Source organism: Arvicanthis niloticus, chromosome 6, assembly GCF_011762505.2.
Source record: "Arvicanthis niloticus isolate mArvNil1 chromosome 6, mArvNil1.pat.X, whole genome shotgun sequence".
Classification (NCBI taxonomy): Eukaryota; Metazoa; Chordata; class Mammalia; order Rodentia; family Muridae; genus Arvicanthis; species Arvicanthis niloticus.
In genome coordinates this window covers 8,695,150-8,713,919 of record NC_047663.1, presented here as the reverse complement: position 1 = coordinate 8,713,919, position 18,770 = coordinate 8,695,150, and the positions used below count along the sequence as shown (strand labels likewise).

Genomic DNA, 18,770 nt, shown 5'->3' with positions numbered 1-18,770 from the left:
ATTTGATGCAGTCTGGCCTCAAACGCTATGGAATTCAGGGCTGACCTTTCAGTCCTGATCCTCATGGCTCTGCCTCTCAAGAACCTGCCAGGATTACAGGGATGTCCCAACACACCCAGTTTTCACAGTGCTGGGGATCAAACCCGGGGACTTAAGAGTGATACTTGAAGGCCTTTCCATGCTAACTGCTTCCAGAGGCTGAAAGATGGTAGCCTTTACTCCAACAAAAGTAAGCCAAGGCCAGGGAAGAAGTTTTCACTCTTTCCTTGCTAAAAAGAGAGATAGGCAATAGGTGCCTCAGATGGATCCAGCTCACCTCTGGGGTGTATGGCCATCTGCAAGACCAGCTACTAGTACTACTGACTGCAAACAACTGTTGGTTGGTTTCCACAATGCCGTATGTTTCTGAACTCTGCAGCTATTGGCAGAGACTCTTAGTATCCACCTCCTCGTGGATTTTCTAATATTCTCTAAACTGTGATTGGGTCTGGTGAGACAAACACAAACGCCTAAGTATCTTGCTGGGGGTCCCACATGACCTTCTGTTGAGCTTTGCCGGGCATGAATCTTGGATGCTATTTCCCAGGGAAGGGGAAGGCCACACGGGCATGACATGTTCCATGCTCCCATGTTCCCAGCCATCACTGCTGGACGCTGGTGTGCGGCCCTCAAGTCTCTGTCCTCTGTCTCTACATGCAGACACAGTACCTGGTGTACAAGCCGTTCTTCCTGCAGAAGGAGTTCTTTACGGACAGCCGCCGGTTGTTGAGTTCCAGAGCCGGGAAACTGCTTTCATCCAAACTCAGCATCTCCCCGTGGCCGAGCGCGCCTGACTTGGTATTCCCTCCTGAGGGCAAAGGGTTGTGGGAGATGGGCGGAAGATTAGTGCCCATCAGACCACACAGCCATTCCTTCCCAGTTCCATTCTCCCACTTAGCCTGGGTGCTCCCTTTTTTTGCTTGTTAGTATTAAGACCCAGAGTAGAGCCCAGGGCTGTGTGGAGGAACTCCTGGCTTCCCTGTCTGAGAGGGTACATTGCTAGGAAAGAGATCTTCCCAGCCCTCAACATAAGGGAGACCCTCAGGAGTCAAGCCTGCCATGGAGAGGGTAGGAGGATGCAGGGTTGCTTACCTGCATCTGTCTTCTTGGAGTACTTCTTGCTCTGACCTCGGATGATGAGTACAAAGACCAGAAGCAGGATGAAGATGAGACCCACAAGGGCAATGACCACCAAGAACCACCATTCCTCATAAAAGGGGCTGGCTTTCTGGGCTGCAACAGGGGTACAGTGTCAGGACCTGGATGCTCAATACTCTCCTGCCTGCAAGCCTTCCTAGTCCATCTGGGGTCCCGCTGCCTGCTCATAGGCATTATCAGTAAGTGGGGGGGGGGGAGGTCTGTGCACTCTAAAAGTTCCAGCTTTGATCTGCTGGCAAAGGTTTGTCTGGAGGGCCATTTTAAGAAGAGTTTTATGGTTTAGTTGATTGAAAATTCCCTGGGATTGAGAAGGAGTACTGGGATCGATGAATGATGTCTGCCAGGGGATCAAGAAGGGAGAGTAGCAGTATGTTAGCTGCTTTTGTCTGTCTGTCTGTCTGTCTGTCTGTCTGTCTGTCTGTCTGTCTGTTTCTGCTCTCTTGCCTTTGGAAAAAAAGACTTTGATAGACAGAATCTAATTTATGTGTGGGGAGATGCTTCTCTGGCCTTTATGAAGCCTGAGAGAACTTTTTCTCAAAGTTATAGTGAATGATTTTTTTGTTGTTTATTTGTTTTACAGAAAACAAACAACCAACAAACAAAGCTTTCTGCTTTGTTAGCAGAAAGCTAACAAAGTTTATTTTCATCTCAGACTCTTTGTATTTCATAATTTGGTGCTATCTATCTGGGCACAGGAGCAGTATGTGGGTGGAAAAGGAACCAGGTTGCTAATGCCCAAGCAGAGAGCAGAAGTGAAATTTTGAGCTGAATTTCTGCCTTCCTATTTAAAGTGGTCAGTTACTGAGAAGGGCCATAGGTGTAGACCTAGTTCCCTGTGTGAGCCCTAAGATGGATGGGAGGGATGAAGAAAGGGGGAGGGTGGGACAGTGAACATGGCCCACCTAGGTGCTACCCAGTAGGGTCTTAGAGGCCACCAGTGTTAATCCATGGCCCACTTAGGTGTTGTCTGTTGGGGGTAGAGTGAGATGGCTTCCATGGAACCATGGTTTATGGCCTGGATGGCAACTTCTCTTGAAGCTCTAGCCCAGAACTCAGGGTAAGAGAAACTGAGGGACAGTACATTTGTATGACCACCTTGATATTTCTGCTGCCCAATGTCTGCCTTCTCTCCCCACACCCTCACCCTCCCAGCATGTCACCAGCTCTTCCATGGACTCTCTGACCTGTCACCCTACAGGTTGGTACCTGGCACAGACTGGGAGGGGCTGCTGGGAGTGCCAAAGCCGTAGTCATTGACGGCGATGACGCGGAAGTCGTAGCTTACGCCTGGCTTCAGGATGTCCATGCTGAACGTATAGGAAGTCACCTCCTTGGGGATATCCTTGATGAGGATGTCCCAGAGCCCCTCATCTGCAGGAGCATAGAGAGGAGGCACTGTGAGGTGGAGGAACCTCAGATCCCACCTGATATGGTTCTAGCTGCAACCCCCTAAGTGTGGGTCCCACCTAATCAGTGGCTCAACACATGCCTGAGCCTGGCTCTTAGGAGGGTCTTGTGGAGGTCTTAGAGACAGACACTTTCTGGGAGGGTGTGCCTCTAAATCTTTTCTTTAAAATGAAAACATCTGTGAAACATTTTAAAAAATGCACCATGCAGTAAAGTCTTTAACAACCAAGCTGATACAGGCTGAAGACGTTAATCAGAAAAGCTCTAACATCGACATGCCTGTGATCTTAGCACTCTGAAGGTCAAAGATGGAAAATATCAAGTTTGAGGCCAGCCTGGAATATACAGTCAGACCTAAAATAATAATAATAATAATAATAAAAAAATCCAAAATGCTCCCCATCATAGACCCTGCCAACTTACAGAAGCCTGCATGAGGTCTGTCTGTTCGGAGATCCTCCCAGAAGGCCTTGAGTCCTGAGCCACAGATGGTAGTGTGCATGTGTGTGTCTGTGTGTGTGTGTGTATGTATGTATGTGTATGTTTGTGTGCATGTGTACATGCATGTGTCTGTGTGTCTATGTGTGTGTGCGCGCACGCGCATGCACATGTGCACAAAAGCATGTGCCTAAACATGTAGCCATGCTTGGGGGCTCTTGCTCCATCTCCACTTCAGTTTTTGAGACAGGCTTCTGTCATCAAATCTTGAGCTCAAAAATTGGCTAGACTGGCTGGCTATAGACCATGGGGATCCACACCTGTCTCCACCTCCCAGTACTGGGGTCACAGATTTTCCCTCAGCTCTTATATGGATACTAGGGACATAAACTCAGGTCCTCATGCTTGGGTAGCAAGCAATTTACCCAGTGAGTCATCTTTCCTGCTTCATCATCAGTATTGTTGAATATACAGTTGGTTATCACCTACATTATTTACATTTTTAAAAGTTACCTTTATTTTATGTGTATTAGTGCTTTGCCTGCATGTATGTCTGTGTGAAAGTGTCAGATCTTGGAGTTACAGACAGTCGTGAGCAGCCACATGGGTGCTGGGATTTGAACCCCAGTCCTCTGGAAGAGCAGTCAGTCCCCTTAACTGCTGAGCCATCTTTTCAGCTCTCTAATTTAAATTTTTTTGAGACAGGGTTTCATTTTGTAGTCCAAGCTGATCTGGCACTCACAATCCCCTGCCTCAGCCCCTTTCGTTATGCCAGCCCATCCAGTTACCCAATTATCTTTCTGTTTAATCTCCCAGCTCTCTCCCTCCTTCGAGGCTGTGAAATCTTTAAGGGTCACGTGTGGCTTGTCATTGTCCCCTTATACATTAGCACTTAGCTTGGACACCTCCTCAGCGTGTGTTAACTCAAGGAGCTTGGACTTTTTCCCTGCGTTTCTCATAGTATTATCATGCAGGTCAATGTGTAGCTCAACACTTTGTTCCTTGGGCTACCGTGGGGCTCAGATCCTCATGTGATTACTGTAACAGTGAGGCCTCTCCCACAGCAGCTGACAGTCCTGTGTCATACAACCTGATGTGTGTGTGTGTGGGGTGTGTGTGTGTGCTGTAACAACAGCAGGGGTAAGAACTTCTTCTCCCGTTTGACAGATAAGACAAGGCTCAGAGAGCTTAACTCATCTTGCCAAGGTCACAGTGACATAGCTATCAGTAGTGGCATTTTCTGCCGAGTTACCCGACTCTTGGCATTGAGTTTCCTCAGGGTACCCAGGAAAGCGGTGAGTGCAAATGATGTCTGCTAATAGCTTATGGAGAGTCCTGCTGCTGCTTTCTAGAGGCTGAGATCTCCTGCCTGTTCTTTATACCCATTCCCCCTTCACTGTACCTCACACAAACAAAGGATGAGGTCTGGGTAGTGAGACCAAGCCAGAAGCTGCTAGAATGTCCCTCAGTGGCCTCTATCTCTAGAGTCAGCAGATGTGGGAGCCAGTTCACAGGCCCAGTCAGTCCCCAGAGTGAACCCCTCCCTCCCTCTGCTCTGCCTGAGATCTCAATGGCTCGAAGAAATAGGTATATCTAGCTTAGTCTGTGTAGCATGAAGCACAGCAAGGCAGGCTTATTTTGTCATGAGGAGCTTGTAAGCATGGAGGGAGGATAAAAGAGGGGGAAGGCAGCCCAGAGGAAGGGCGACACCCATCTCTGAAAAGCAGCTCACTTTCCAACAGGTTTAAGGGTTGTCTTAGCATCCCCAGGGTTCACTTGCCCCTCTTTCCCACTGTCTGGTTCTCCCTGGAACTGCTGGCTTTGGCCCTTGTCGGTCTGTCATGGAATAGTGCTGGCTCAGTCCTTCCTCCGGTCCACCTGCGTGCCCCATGCCACAACCCTCAAACTTGGAAGGGCGGTGGCTCATGCTGGGCCTCCCAGGAAACACTGGAAAAGCAACAGGCTGAGGTCCTGGGCCAACATTCCACAGCCTGGCACCAGGTTGGCAGGCTTTGGTGGAATAAGCAGGCACAGGCCTCGGTGAGGAGATGCATGCAGAGGCCTTTGGGCCAACTCAACAGCTGGCACTGGAGGTCCAGGGAGGGACCATCTGCCATCTGGAGTAGTGGGAGAGCCGGCACCACCTGCAGTGTGGGCAACATGGTGCATCTGAGTTTGCTACACATGTAGCTACCGTGGTGTGATGGTTAGCGTGAGATTAGGGCAGTGGTGGGTGGTGGTGGCTTCTAGGACCTCCCGGAATAATTAACTCTTTGTTATTGGGGTGACCCAGCCACCCTGAGGAATGTACAGTCTGTGGTGGGGTGGTTCAATTCTCCAGAAGAAGTATTACAGGGGAAATGGGTCAGACAGCAAACCACTTCTTTTGTAAGCATGAAGATCAGAGTTTGATCCTCTAGAACCCAGGTTTTTAATCTTTATTTTTAAAGACATGAGCACAGTGGCAAGCAATTGGGGGCTCACTGCTAGGGAGACAGGATGATCTCCGGGGCTCGCTGGCCAGCCAGCCTAGCTTAATTTGGTGAGTTCCAGGCCAGTGAGAGATTCTGTCTCATAGAACAAGGTGGACAGGCATCTGAGGAATTACACCGGAGGCTGACTTTAGGCCTCCATCTGCATACACACACACACACACACACACACACACACACACACACACACACACACGTCAACTACCTCTGACTATAATTCTCATTTGGGCAGCAAAGACTTATCTTTCTCAACTTCTATCGCCTAGGCACAGATCCTCAGAATACAAAGATCAAGCCTTTAGCTCTTGGCTGACTTGGGCTCCTCTGATTAGCTTGGAAACCTAGCAACAGAGGAAGCTGGAGCTTGCCCAGTAACGGAGCTGGGAGCTGGAGCCCGGGGAAGCAGGTGCAGGCCGATAGTGAAACAAGAGCGGGAGAGCAGCCCCCTCAGGAGTGACTTATCAGCTGCTCAGGGCCCGGTGACTTTGGAAGTTCTTGTGATTCGATTTCAGGCTTGACAGGAGAGGTCGGTAGGATGACAAAGTGAGTCACAAGCAGGACATGGGCATTGAGCTAACATGAGCCAAACCTTGCTTTTCTGGCTTCATGCTCTTCATGGGCGTGCATGCATGAGCGAGCACGTCAGTGTGTGTGTGTGTGCACGCGTGCAGGTGCCTGCATTTGTGTGTGGAGGTCAGAGGGGGATGTTGAGTGTCTTGTTAATTTCTCTCTACTGTATTTCTTGAGGCAGAGTCTCACTGAAACTAGAATTTGCCAATTCTAGCCAGCAAACTCTAGGGCCTTGCCCTGTGCTGGTGTTATAGATGTGCACCACCAGATATGACTTTTTTATGGGGGTCCTGAAATCGGGTCCTCATGCCTGCACACTTGACTGCCCAGCCCTTCCTCTGGCTTCTTAAACAATCTTTAGCCTTAGTTGGTTCATACAGGTGCTTCATGGATGGAGGATAGAAACAAGCCCAAGGGAAAGGATGGGAGCAGGGCAGGGTGTGGGCCATAGAGGGAAGATAGCCCAGCCTGGGCACAGCATACCTGAGGGCCTGGCCTCTATTACGTAGCGTGTGATGGGTCCTTTGCCAGGATCTCCGCTGGACCAGTGGATGGCAATGGCTGAGCTGTACCGAACGATGATTGGCACTCCTGGTGGTCCTGGGGCACCTGCAAACATCCCATAGTATATGCGGGTGTCTGTGGAACCAAGACTGCCCTCCGTTTACAACAACCTGTGCTGGTGGCAGGGGGCTGGACAACCAGATCAACTCTAGACGCAGAGCCTCCAGGACCTCCTGCAAATACTGTGTCCAAAGAGTATATCTTGGGCCAGGCCTGCCAGGATGTGACTACTGTCTCTTTCAGCTATTCCCACACCCCACATTCTGAATCCCAGGGCAAGACACGGGGTAGGTTCTAGAGCCGAGACAGAGGATGAAGGCATGTAGGACCAGCCAGAAATTATGACATGATCCACTCATGGAACCCTTCAGGGGTGCCTCAATTTGCCCATCTGCAAGGGCCTTGTGGAAGGAAATCCTGAAAGGAGATACCACAGCAGGCAGCAGAGGTGTTCAGACTGATGGTACGGTGTGCCCAGGGATGGAGGTCTGTTTGAGGGGGTGAAGGTCCCTTCAACATTTCCTTGCCTGGCATGGGATAATGCCCTTCCTGTCTCTTACTTGAAATCTGCTACCCCCATGTGCATGTGCCGTGAGGCTAGGTGTGGAGAGAGCAGGCTTCATCCCTAGGAAGCCTAAGGAGGAGAACCTGGCAGAAGGTGTGTCTTGCAGGCTGAGATATCAGAGAGGGAGGGTGGAATTGCAGACAGGAGGCGGCTTGTGTTGACAGACGACTGGGCCAGGCATCTCTCTATGCGGCATCTCAAACACTTCACTGGGAGTGTACCAGTACAAGCCTTGTCTCTTCCTGGAGATTCCTGCTGTGTGTGGTCTCCGCCGAGTGTGTCTCCCGTAGACATGATGCTAACCATCCCTAGAGCCTAGTATACGGTAGATACTTCCTATCTGCTCATAGTACCAGAGGCTGAGGCAGCAGTGTGTGTGCATGTGTGCAGACTGATTGATGGTCTCTGGATACCTGATAGGAAGAGAATACAACTCTGATATCTCACCAAAACTCTCTGGGACCCGGGAGAGAGCCGTTTAACTCAGACAGGAGGCCAGAGACTTCATGCACAGCTGGATACCACATTGCCAGGTTCCCATATCCACTCCTGACGTCAGTTTTGGAGAGCCTCAGTTTCCCTCTCTTTCCCTCCTCTAAGGAGCATCCTGCGTGCAGCTCATGAAGGGGAGACATGACCTGAGAGTAGGGTGCAGGCTGGGGTGGCCTTTGGAGTCCCTACTTTTCACTCTGTATTGCTCAGGACAGAGAAAAGAGCTACCACTGGCTTTTCTGGTGAGCCGAGGACAGCTGGACTGCTGTTGTCTCTTGCAGATCCCTCCCGGGTAAGGTTGGTTTTCTTTCTTGGTATCCTCCATCCCTCCTCTACTTCTCATCTGACATCTTCCCTATCCTGTGCCACAAACTTCAAGCTGGAACTCTTTAATAGGCTGTGTTCAGGTGACCTGATACTTGCCAGCTCTCTTCTAGCCTTTAAATCCCAGGAAGTCTCAATGGAGAAGCAGAGCTGCAAGAGCTGGGACAGCAGCCTCCCCGGTCGTGCACATCAGGATCTTACTGATTGAGACATGGGGTGACAAGCCCACAAGCCAGTAGAAGTCAAGAGAGCCTGGGCTCTCCAGGCCTTTTCTTCTTCTGGCCCATACTCTGGAGGAAGTTCACTGTCTGCTGCTGGTGCTGAGACCAGGAGGGGGAGGAGATGGCCTTGGGGAGGAAGTTGGGCTTGGCCTGGCTGGATTCTTCCTCGAGAGGGTGCGGGTGGCAGGGTTGCTTAGGAGGTGGTTTGTATGTTCAGAATGGGAAAACCTGAACCCATGACAGGGCCTGTGGAGACTAAACCCTGATCGCCTCAGGGTCCTGGATGGAGAGTGGGAAGTGACAGAGACCAGGGGCAGTGACAGAAAGGATTAGGGTGGGACTTTAAGGGCGGAACATTGATATGCAAGTACAAAGTGGTCTTCTTTCTATCTGTAAAAGCAGCTGGGAAAACTGGTGACATAGGTCTCTGGGAGGCAGGGAGGCAGAGAGGCAGAGGCAGGAGGATCTCCGAGTTCAAGGCCAGCCTGGTCTACAGAGTGAGTTTTAGGGCAGCCAGGGCTACACAGAGAAACCCTGTCTTGAAAACGGAAAAAGAGGTGTTGGGTGTTGGGGAAGGCAGGCCTGGATGCCAGGGGGTTGCCTGTGTGTCAGGGAGTTACTGGAGGTGCCAGTGTCATTGTTAGAGGAGATGACTGCATCTCATGGAAATCAGAAGCTCTGTGTCCACCCAGGGAGCCTACAACTGGACAAGAGCTGGGGAGGACTTCTTCTGCACCCTGTTCTAAGAGCCTCTGCTGGGTGGGAGAGGGGGAGGTACAGGGAGGTGGTTCTGGCCAGGATGGAGGTTTGGACACCTGCCAGGCTGCCTCCTTCCTGGACAAAGGTGACAGGGGCTGAGGTGACAAAGGCTGAGGGTGAGAGAGGAAGGAAAGAAGGAGCAATGGAAAACTCCTCAGTTGTAGTAGCTCACCCTTGAAAAGCCGGCACTTGAGCGACTGAGGCCTGAGGACCATAAGTAGCAGGCCAACCTGGGCTCTATATTGGGGCAGACCCTGCGACAGCCTGGGATGTGTATATGGGCCTGCGTGGCGAGAGAGTCTGGGTCAGTCCAGTCTTGGGCAGGAATAGCCCAAGGACTTAGATGCTACTAACCAAGCCTAGGATGAGGACAAGAGTGGAGCCCAGAGAGGGGACAGTGAGGGAGGAGGAGTCAAAAAGAGGGAGAGGGAGGGAGGGAGGAGCCTTGGGGCAGGAGATAGAGGAGTAATAAGCTCTCTGCTTCCCAGTCTCTTCAGAACTATCTGTAAACCTCCTGGGTCTCTCTTACTTGGAGGATGTCGTGCACAGGACATTGAGACACCTCTCTTACCTTCCCCAGGGCCCGTAGTAATGTTGGCTTCAATCTCAGGCCCGTAGGTGAAGGTCTTGGCTTTGATTCGGAAACGATAGGTCATGCCCTCGGCCAGATCCTTCACTTTTAGCCACAGTGGGCTGTTCCCCTTCACGTCCACGGTCACAATCTTGCTGACCCCTGTGGGGAAAAACTGTGAGTAGGGGCTGCAGCAGCTGGTGGGAACAGGGCCACCAAGGCCACTGGCAGCTACTGGGAGGAGGTGATGGTATGTGGTCTCCATCTCTTGAAATCAGTCGAGCTGTCACTCAAGCCCACAGGCTGCCAACGCTGTGTCAGGAACATGGCTCTGAGAAAGAGCTCAGGGAAAAAAAAAATGCTCCCTGGTCAAAGTACCCAGAGGAAAGCTATGTCCTGCCTGCCCATCCCGGAACAGCCACAAAGTCTCCATTCTCTCTCACTGCTATACCACCCATCAGCCCATCCCCATGCCAACGTCTCACAGAATGTGACATTCAGACAGCTGGGTTGGGACGTCTGTGGAGATACCTCCAGCATTGGCGCTGGATGGCACCTGGTGACTACTCTAAACCCCACCCCAGCCCCAGTTCCACCTCTGTGCTCTTCTTGGCCAATGAAAGCCCAGCTCCAGGGGCCCCATCATCTGTAACCACGTGGCTTTTAGGGATGAAGCTCCAGCACCTCGGGTTATGGCAGCCAGGGACAGGGATGAGGGCTTCCACAAGGTGGTTCTGGGTGCTCTGTACTTTCCCAAGCCCAGAGTCTCCCTGAGAGTCAGGACCAGGTTTTGTTCTCTTATAGAAGATGTCTACTAGTCACCACAGAACCTGCTGTAGCCCTTAAACTTGTCCTTGTGTATGTGTGTTTGTGTGTGTGTGTATAAATTCCCTTGAATGTGCATATATATACACACATATTTATATATTTATATATACACACATATATGTATATATGTATATGAATATATGTGTGTATATATATAAAATCTGGTCAGTTTATTCTTCCAACAAGCCAGTGGGTCAGAAGCATCCCTAATAAGGAAATGGAGGTTCACAGAAAAGGAGAGAGCACCAAACACATAGTAACTACTTCATTTACTTAAATTTATTCATTTATGTATTTATTTTACTCTTTTTTTTTTTTTTTTTTTTTTTTTTTTTTTTTTTTTTTGAGACAGAGCTTCTCTGTGGCCCTGGCTGTTATGGAACTTTCTCTGTAGACCAGACTGGCTTTGAACTCAAGAGATCTACCTGCCTCTGGCCGCTGAGGTGCTAGGACTAAAGGCATGTGCCACGACTGTCTGGCATTTTTTTTTTTTTTTTCCTTCTTTTCCTTAGATGCTAGTAATCCATCATCCAGCCCAGGAGGGAGAAGAGTGGAGCAGTGGATATTTTGCTTCCATGTATGTCTGGGTACCACCTGCATTCCTGGTGCCCAAGGAGGCCAAAGAGGGTATTGAATTCCCTAGAACTGGAGTTATACGCAGTAATGAGCTGCCGTGTGGGTGCTTGGAATTGGCTCTGTGTAATGGCAGCCAGAACCCTAAACTGCTAAGCCATAGCTCTAAGCCATATTTATTTCTAAGACAGGGTCTCTAGTAATGCAAATTGGTCTCAAACTTCCTGTATAGCTAAGGAACTCCCTGAACGCCCATCTCCCTGCCTCCACTTCCTGAGGGCTGGAATTATGGGCGTGGGCCACCATGGCTAGCTTATGTGGTGCTAGGAATGGGACCCAGGATTCTGTGCATGCCAGGCAACCGCTGTCTCAATGGAGCCTCATCTCTAACCCCTTTCACTCTTTGATACTGAGCAAACCCCTTCCTGGCCTAGACCTTGGCTTTCTCTATAAGAATATGGGGGAGCTGCTGGGCTGCTGCAGAGCTGTGGTGTAGTCTCCATGGAGACCTTACTCAGGAACCTATAAGGACACAGAGTCTAGACCCTGATGGAGTAAGATCACAAGAGGCCAAGGACTCCATTTCTCAAAGTGGGAGGTCTCTGGATAGGCCAGGTAAAAACCACTCAGACAAGAACCTGTCTAGGTCCCCTGCATCTTGTCTTCTTGATCACTGGCCCTGTTCCTGCTTGCATCTCTTTCCAGGCCCTCCCTCCCTTTTGGTTCTGACACAGCCCAGCTTGCAGGATGGGCTGCTGGCACTCAAGCGGTAGCAAGAAAGACTGAGGACCGTTGTTCCCACCACTGACCAAGAACAGAAGCTGCCTAATGTTCCCAGCCTCTGACCCTTGTTCTTACCAGGCTCCAGTGCTAAGAGGCGTGTGTGTGTGTGTGTGTGTGTGTGTGTGTGTGTGTGTGTGTGACGCAGAAGTGGTCACTTCCTGCCACCAGGGTGTCACTTCTAAGTCAGTCTTATCTCTGTGCCTTGTTATAAGTAGACCCAGCCATTGAAGAGCCCGGCCCTTTCCTTGCCTGTAAGTTCTCGTAAATAAAAGATAAAACAGTGGTGACTTCTGGGGTCTAATGCTCACCCCTGGCTTGGTCCTGTCCGCTGGCATTGGGCTGCATTGTGTGAGGAAGCTGGCAGGTACCTGATGCCAACAGGCAGGGCTGCCAGTCCAACCCCTTCTGGGAGCCCCAAAGAGGATCAGGGTCTGATGGGGAGTCTGGGAAGGGCGGAGGTGGAGAGGGAGAGAATGGTCTGAAGACAGTGCAGGTGACCTGGGTTAGGACAGTCATTTTCAGAGCAAGAGTGTCACACATCTTCCTGGGGGAAATGGCTTCCAGGCTTTGATTAGATTGCTAAAAGGTCCCTGACCCTCCAAAGGGAGTGTGCTGAGAACTCTGAGGTTTGGAAGGGAGCCAGGATAACATGAGAACACCAGAGGACTCTTTTCTTTGGGGTCTTGTCTATTCTTGGGGCAACTATGTTTTGCTTGGATTCCCTCTCTCTCTTCTTGATTCAGTTTATGGAACAGGATGTCCATGTTACAGGTCTCTGCGGGCACAGGAGACGGCAGCCCAATGATGCTGTTTTGACTTTGCCTTCAGATGCTTTTCTCTCAGAAACACCCCTTCCCTGGGTCACTCTCCCCATTTATAAGACAGGAAGATTCTCACCACACCTAACTGCTGAGGAGTGTTCATGGTCTCTGGGTGTAAACCAGTCCTTGAAAAGGGAGAGTCCAGGCCACGTGGGAGATCGATCCCCACTTACCATCCACTGGGGTGCAAGGTTCATACACCAGCCGGTAGCCCTCCAGAGGACCGTTGGGGAACTGTGGGGCATCCCAGGACACATTCACTGAGGTAGTGGTCAGCTCGCTGAACTTGACCGAGCCTGGGGCACTGGGGGCTGTGGAGAGACAGCAAAGGGCTTTTTGTTTTTCTCTTTCTGTGTAAGGGCAAAGCCTCAGGTCGGGCTCTAAGCAACAAGCAGGAGCTCTTGGGTCCATGCCCGGGAGGAAGAGAGAATGAGGCTAGGCACAAGAAGAAGGCAGGAAAGGTCAGCTAAGGCCGTTGAAATCTCTCCTCCTTCTTTGCCATCACTAGCTCTCTAAGAGCAGAGACTCTGGCACTGGGAGAAAGACCACCTTAAAGATGGAGAATCTGGACTCCCTCCTGGGTGGCTCAGAGCCCTGGCTAATAGCTAGGGACCAGTTACTGCATTACAATGGATGACCCCTGAAGGTCACTGTGGGGGCAAGACCATTTCTTGCCACCATGGGGTGTGTTTTTCAGCACCCTGCTAGAGTGGGTGGGGTGCCTTGGCCTCATATACAGAGTGGGCGCTAATGGAGACTCAGAACTCCGGAGACATGGCCTTCCTTTCGCCTCTGGGTTACAGGGCTTGCATAGAGACATCAAGCTGCCAGCAGGAGCCAGACCGAGGACAGCCAGATCCTCTGGAAGAGATGTTTTCTTGTTCTGAGACCCCTGGGGTAACTCTGAAAACACAAGGATGGAAGATTCTGGTGTGTGTGGGGGTGGGGTGGGGCTGGGAAATGGGAGGGCATACAGGCAAGACAGGAAGCACCCCCAGCCTCCACCCCCCCAGCGTCCCAATCTGGTTGGGTGGATGGCCAGGCTATTATTGTCCAGTGCTGCCTCCCACCAGGCCAGAACTAATCTTGACAGCTTCCGGCTCCATCTCCTGGCTGTCTTTGAAGGAGGGAGGTGAACTCAGGGTCCTTTCCTGCCCTCCCCCTCAACACACTAGGGGGTTAGAAGGACGTGGGACAGGACATTCTGTCCTGCTACAGACCCGGAAGCTTCTAGACTCCTGGGGAGGGGGGCTCATATCTGACCAGTGACACTGATGAAGTGTCGTCAAGATGGGCAGGCAGGCAGATGGATAGTCTAGCACACCCCAAGCTCAGCCTCTGGCTGACTGGGGGAGCCAGTGGAGGGAAAGGCTTCCCTGGAGTGGGGTCTTGTCCCAGAGAGGATCCTGGTTATGAACTGTCTCTGGCAGTTTGCTTTCTACAGCTCCTTAAGACTAGTGGGGGCCACAGTAAGGAAGGTATCAGGCTTGGAAAACCTCTTTCTGGGGGCCAGGACAGGAGGCTGTACTAACGGGTGATTCATTCTAACAAAAATCTGAGGATGCTTGTTTCATATAAAATGCCATTCTGGCATATAAGCTAGGGGCGGCCCCCTCCCTCTTATCTGTGGTGTTGGCAATTAAACCCAGGGCATCTCTCTCAGGCTAGGCAAGTGAGGTACCAGTAAGATCTTATCTAGCCTTTCCCAAACGTGTTAACTCATTTCTAGGTTACTTCCAATTGCTGATACAATGTGAATAGTATTGTATCTATTTACTACATGGTTGTTACTTATGTGCATGTGTGTCTGTCATATGAGCGCACATGCCCATGGAGGTGAGAAAAAAAGGGGTTGGGTCCCCTGGAATTGAGGCTATAGGTAGCTTCGAGACACTTAGTGCAGGTTCTGGAAATGGAACGGGGCAGCAGTGGTTGGAACTGCTGAGCCATTTCTCCAGCCCTGACTTTTGAGCTCTTGCCCTTCCCGGCTTCACCCTTAAGTGCTTAGATTACAGGTCTGTGCCGCCGTGCCCAGGCAGAAGCAATTTTGGGGAATATTTTCCTTTCTTGGTTGGTTGAATCTGCAGATGTGAAACTCATGGCTTTGGAAGGTTGACACATGGAAAAAAAAAAAAAAAGAAAAGAAAAGAAAAAGAAAAAAAGAAAGAAACAAAAGCTCCTGAATTCTCTCAGATCTGCTTTGGTTCCAGCATCTGCCTTGTGACTACCAGGGGATCATGAACAAAAAGCATGTTTTCTGGGGGACCTCTAGGCCCTGTTGTTAAACAGAGAAGACACTCACTGCTCACTCCCTGGGACTTCTAGGGCAACCCAGTGTGACACTGACAAAAAAAAAAATGGCTTTGGACAGACACCTCAGGACACCTCTACCCTCTCTCCTTCCTCCATCCTGCCTGGGTCTAGTCCCCACCTCTCTCTGTTGGCTCTCTCCACGGACTGTCAGCCCAGAAGGCAGAGCCAGGTTTTCAAAACATAAAAAGATCTAGTTCCTTTTAAAATCCTATTTATTTATTTATTTTTTATTTCATGTGCATTGGTGTTTTGCCTGCATGCATGTCTATGTGAGGGTATCCGATTTCCTGAAACTGCAGTTACAGGCAGTTATGAGTTACCACATGGGTGCTGGGAATTGAGCCTGGGTCTTTTAGAAGAGCAGCCAGTGCTCTCAACCACTGAGCCAGCCCGAGTTCTAATTCTTAGCCACTCAAACCCTTCTGTGTCTCCCCATCACACTGAACACAAATCTGTTTTCAGACCCTTAGGGACTCGGGTGTCACTCCACTCTTGTCAGCTACTGGGTTCTGTTCCTCTAATCCCCTCCAGCCTTTAAGCCTCTGCACCTGCTGGTCCTTCTGACAGGAATCCTGCTTCCTGCTTGTCTCCAGAACTTCCCACAGCTGGTCTCCTCTGGTTCAAAGCTCAGTTGTTCAGGTGTAGCCATCTTGGCCAGATCTGTCCAAAATGAACTACACCCTGTTCCTCTTAGCTCCCTGTACCCCCAGCCAGCTCATCCGTGCTTGTTTACGCCCCGTCCCGTGGTCCTCACCAGGACATAGACTCATTGTCTTTTTTTTTTTTTTTTTTTTTAAATCATTGTTTCATCACCAGCATGAAGCAAAACTGTGGGCTCACAGAACACAATGAATGTGGGGTGGGATGAACAAAGGCAAAGAGACAGAAGAAAGGAGGAAGCCAAACAGGGGAGTGTCCCAAAGTCTGAGGTAAGGTGGGCAGAACAGGCTAGGTGAGATCTGGGGACTTTCTCAAGGCTCCCAGTGACACTTTCTTTCTTTCTTTCTTTCTTTCTTTCTTTCTTTCTTTCTTTCTTTTTTTCTGGACACATAGAGCCTTCTTTGCAGACTGGGTTCTCTTTCCATAGGGCATCCAGAAGTGGGGCCTGGGTGTCCGAATCCAGTTGCCCGGCTGCATGAGATAGCTCGGACACCAGGCGTGGACACCAGTTTGTTCCCACAAACTGACCCCCCCCCCAAAGGCTTCTCCCTACCTGCTTGCTGAGTCTGGCCCTGGGTTGGGGTGCTCCGTGGCCCATCCCCTGCAGCGTTGAAGGCCGCCACGCTGACCATGTAGGCTGTGTAGCCCGTCAGGTTCTTGAGTTTCACGCTATTCTCAGCCAGGAAGAGAGTCTTCACCCTCTCCGTGAGGTTCCTCCGCTGGACTTCCCAGAAATAAATCTGTGGGAAGCAATGATTGTGGGATGAGAGGCTCCCCCTCTGCCTCTGCCCATCTCAGGGTTCAAAGACACCTCTGCTTTTTTGTTTTTTGAGACAGGGTTTCTCTGTGTAGCCCTGACTGTCCTGGAACTCACTCTGTAGACCAGGCTGGCCTCGAACTCAGGAATCTGCCTGCCTCTGCCTCCCAAGTGCTGGGATTAAAGGTCTGCACCACCACTGCCCGGTGACACCTCTGCTTTCAACCAGGAAAACAATATGGAAGTAGCTAAGAGCTATTTAAGAAGGATTCTGGAACTTTCCTTTTAGTAGCCAACACCCATCCTCTGCTCAACTGTAAGCCTCATCCCCCATGTTTCTTGTTTCTCTGTCGTTGGTATCTGTCACATTTAACACAGACATGTCAGCCTCAGAATAGGAATCTGTGTCTCACCAGCAGGAGAGGCGAGAACAATCCTGGGCTCTGCTTCGCTGTGTGGGGCACAAGGGCCAGCAGCTTGGCAATGCCAGGGCACTGCTGAGGAGCAGAGAACCTCAGCCATGCCCCGTGTGCCACAGTAGCAGCCTCAGCTGCCAATGCTCCTGTAAAAAACTCCCGCTGTAAAGTTCCGGGCGGTGGTTAGACGCAATCCAACCTGATACCTGTGGATCAAGGTCTGCAAAGTCTGCTGCAGGGGAAAGGCTGGACAAAGGTGACATTTGGTTCGTGGCTGAATTCTGATGGCACCATTTGCTAGGCATGACGCTCGGCTAGACATAATTTCTCTCATAGCTGCAGAGGGCTTAAGGACACCGGCTTTCCGGGGTGAGCAAGAAGGCTACAGACAGTAAGGACTGGTTAGCTTCTAAAAGTATTGGTGCATGTTTGTGGAGGATTTTAGGTCCTCAGCACAGCAGGAGCTTCGTGGAGCCTCCAGACACTCTATAACGAACATGGTTAGTACTTTAAAACACACATAGAAGATTTTCAAACTACATTAATAACTTGAGCTGGGACTCTATATCCTGGCATCCCAAACCTTGTACAGGATTGGAGATCATTTGGCGCCATCTTCTGGCCAAAGAGGGTTCTGAATGCTATTGGTGTTTCCTCAGTACCAATAAAAGTGGGAAAGAGCTAATAAAAGTGTCCGCCCCCAGCTTGTGCAAAGGCAGTTAGGACATCTTGTTACTACAAAAGATTTGCTTCTCTATAGCCTTGCTTCCGCTTTTTAAAAATTCTTTTTATATGAGGAGTTGAGGTCTTCATTCATAAAATCACCCACTCATCCAGTGACTATGAGAACACAACCGCCACAATGAACTCTCCTGGATTCCTTGGGTTAGAGCTTGAGGCTAGTTCTACAGCTCTGCACACCCCCTGAGCGTCAACAGCTTGGCGAGGACAGCCAGAGAACTGCTGGAATCTTCTAGCCTGAGGAGAGGGATAGACGGATTCCTGGGGCCTCTGTTGAAATGCAGGGGGAGCTGGACCGGCAAAGGAGGCCGAGGAGGGGTGATGGGCCGTGTGAGGAGAAACAGGCAGGAGAATGTCATGTCTCAACTGTGTAAGGCACAGTGGTGGGTGAAGCCTGTGTCCGGTTGACCAAGAACAGGGCAGATTTATCAGCAGCCTTAGCGGGGTGAGATTTGGAGGTGCAGGGGAGGATGAGAGCATATTTGGAGTGGGGTTTGAAGAAGAGAATAGAGGGGCAGCTTGAGAGGGGTGGAGACTGTAGGTGATTGTCTTTGATTTCTTTCTTCCCCTCTCTCCCCTTCTTCCTGACTTCCAGGTCTTGCTCCTTCGGCTGAAGATTGAGTCCGAGTTTTACCATACTGTCTCATGCCCCTGTATCACCAGAGCACAGCAAACTGTCAGCAAGCACTTTACCATTTAGTGATGTCCCTGTCTCATGGAAGAAGCCTTTGAATCCTCCAGTAAAGAGACCAAGCAAGCCCTAACCTCTTGGTTTTGTTCACATCTCATGTCCTTGCTTGGTCTTTTTACTGGAGGAAAGGGCATTAGAAAAGGAGACAAGGGGCTGGAGAGATGGCTCAGTGGTTAAGAGCACTGACTGCTTTGCAGAGGATTCGGGTTCAAGTCCCAGCATCCACATGGCAGCTCATATCTGCCTATAACTGTTTATAACATGTATATCACACAAGATATACAAAATAAATAAATCATTTTTAAAAAAAGGAGATAAGGGACTGGAGAGATGGCTCAGTGGTTAAGAGCACTCACTGCTCTTGAAGAAGTCCTGGGTTCGGTTCCCAGCACCCATCTAGTGGCTCAGAACCTTCTAGAAGTCCAGTTTAGGAGATCTGATGCCCGCTTCTGGCCTCCTTGGGTCCCTGTGGTGCACACGAAGTCACGCAGACAAGCGCATAAACATATACAAATACTAAATAATGAACCAAAGAAGAAACAAATTTCAGAATGCCTCTAGGGCCTGCCTGTGATGGGCCCTAGAGG

General features: G+C 50.4%; 1 protein-coding gene across 2 annotated transcripts in view; it reads right to left on the bottom strand.

Moving 5' to 3' along the window:
• The window catches only part of Sdk2 (sidekick cell adhesion molecule 2), a 274,696-nt gene that overhangs the window by 13,930 nt on the left and 241,996 nt on the right, over window positions 1–18,770 (bottom strand). For both annotated transcript variants that reach the window (XM_034507500.2, XM_076935522.1), the window contains 7 exons: window positions 16,132–16,318; window positions 12,779–12,916; window positions 9,601–9,762; window positions 6,588–6,713; window positions 2,404–2,568; window positions 1,132–1,272; window positions 709–847 (listed from right to left, as the gene is read on the bottom strand). In XM_034507500.2, the coding sequence (XP_034363391.1) occupies window positions 709–847; window positions 1,132–1,272; window positions 2,404–2,568; window positions 6,588–6,713; window positions 9,601–9,762; window positions 12,779–12,916; window positions 16,132–16,318 (1,058 nt within the window). The remainder of the gene's footprint in view (window positions 1–708; window positions 848–1,131; window positions 1,273–2,403; window positions 2,569–6,587; window positions 6,714–9,600; window positions 9,763–12,778; window positions 12,917–16,131; window positions 16,319–18,770) is intronic.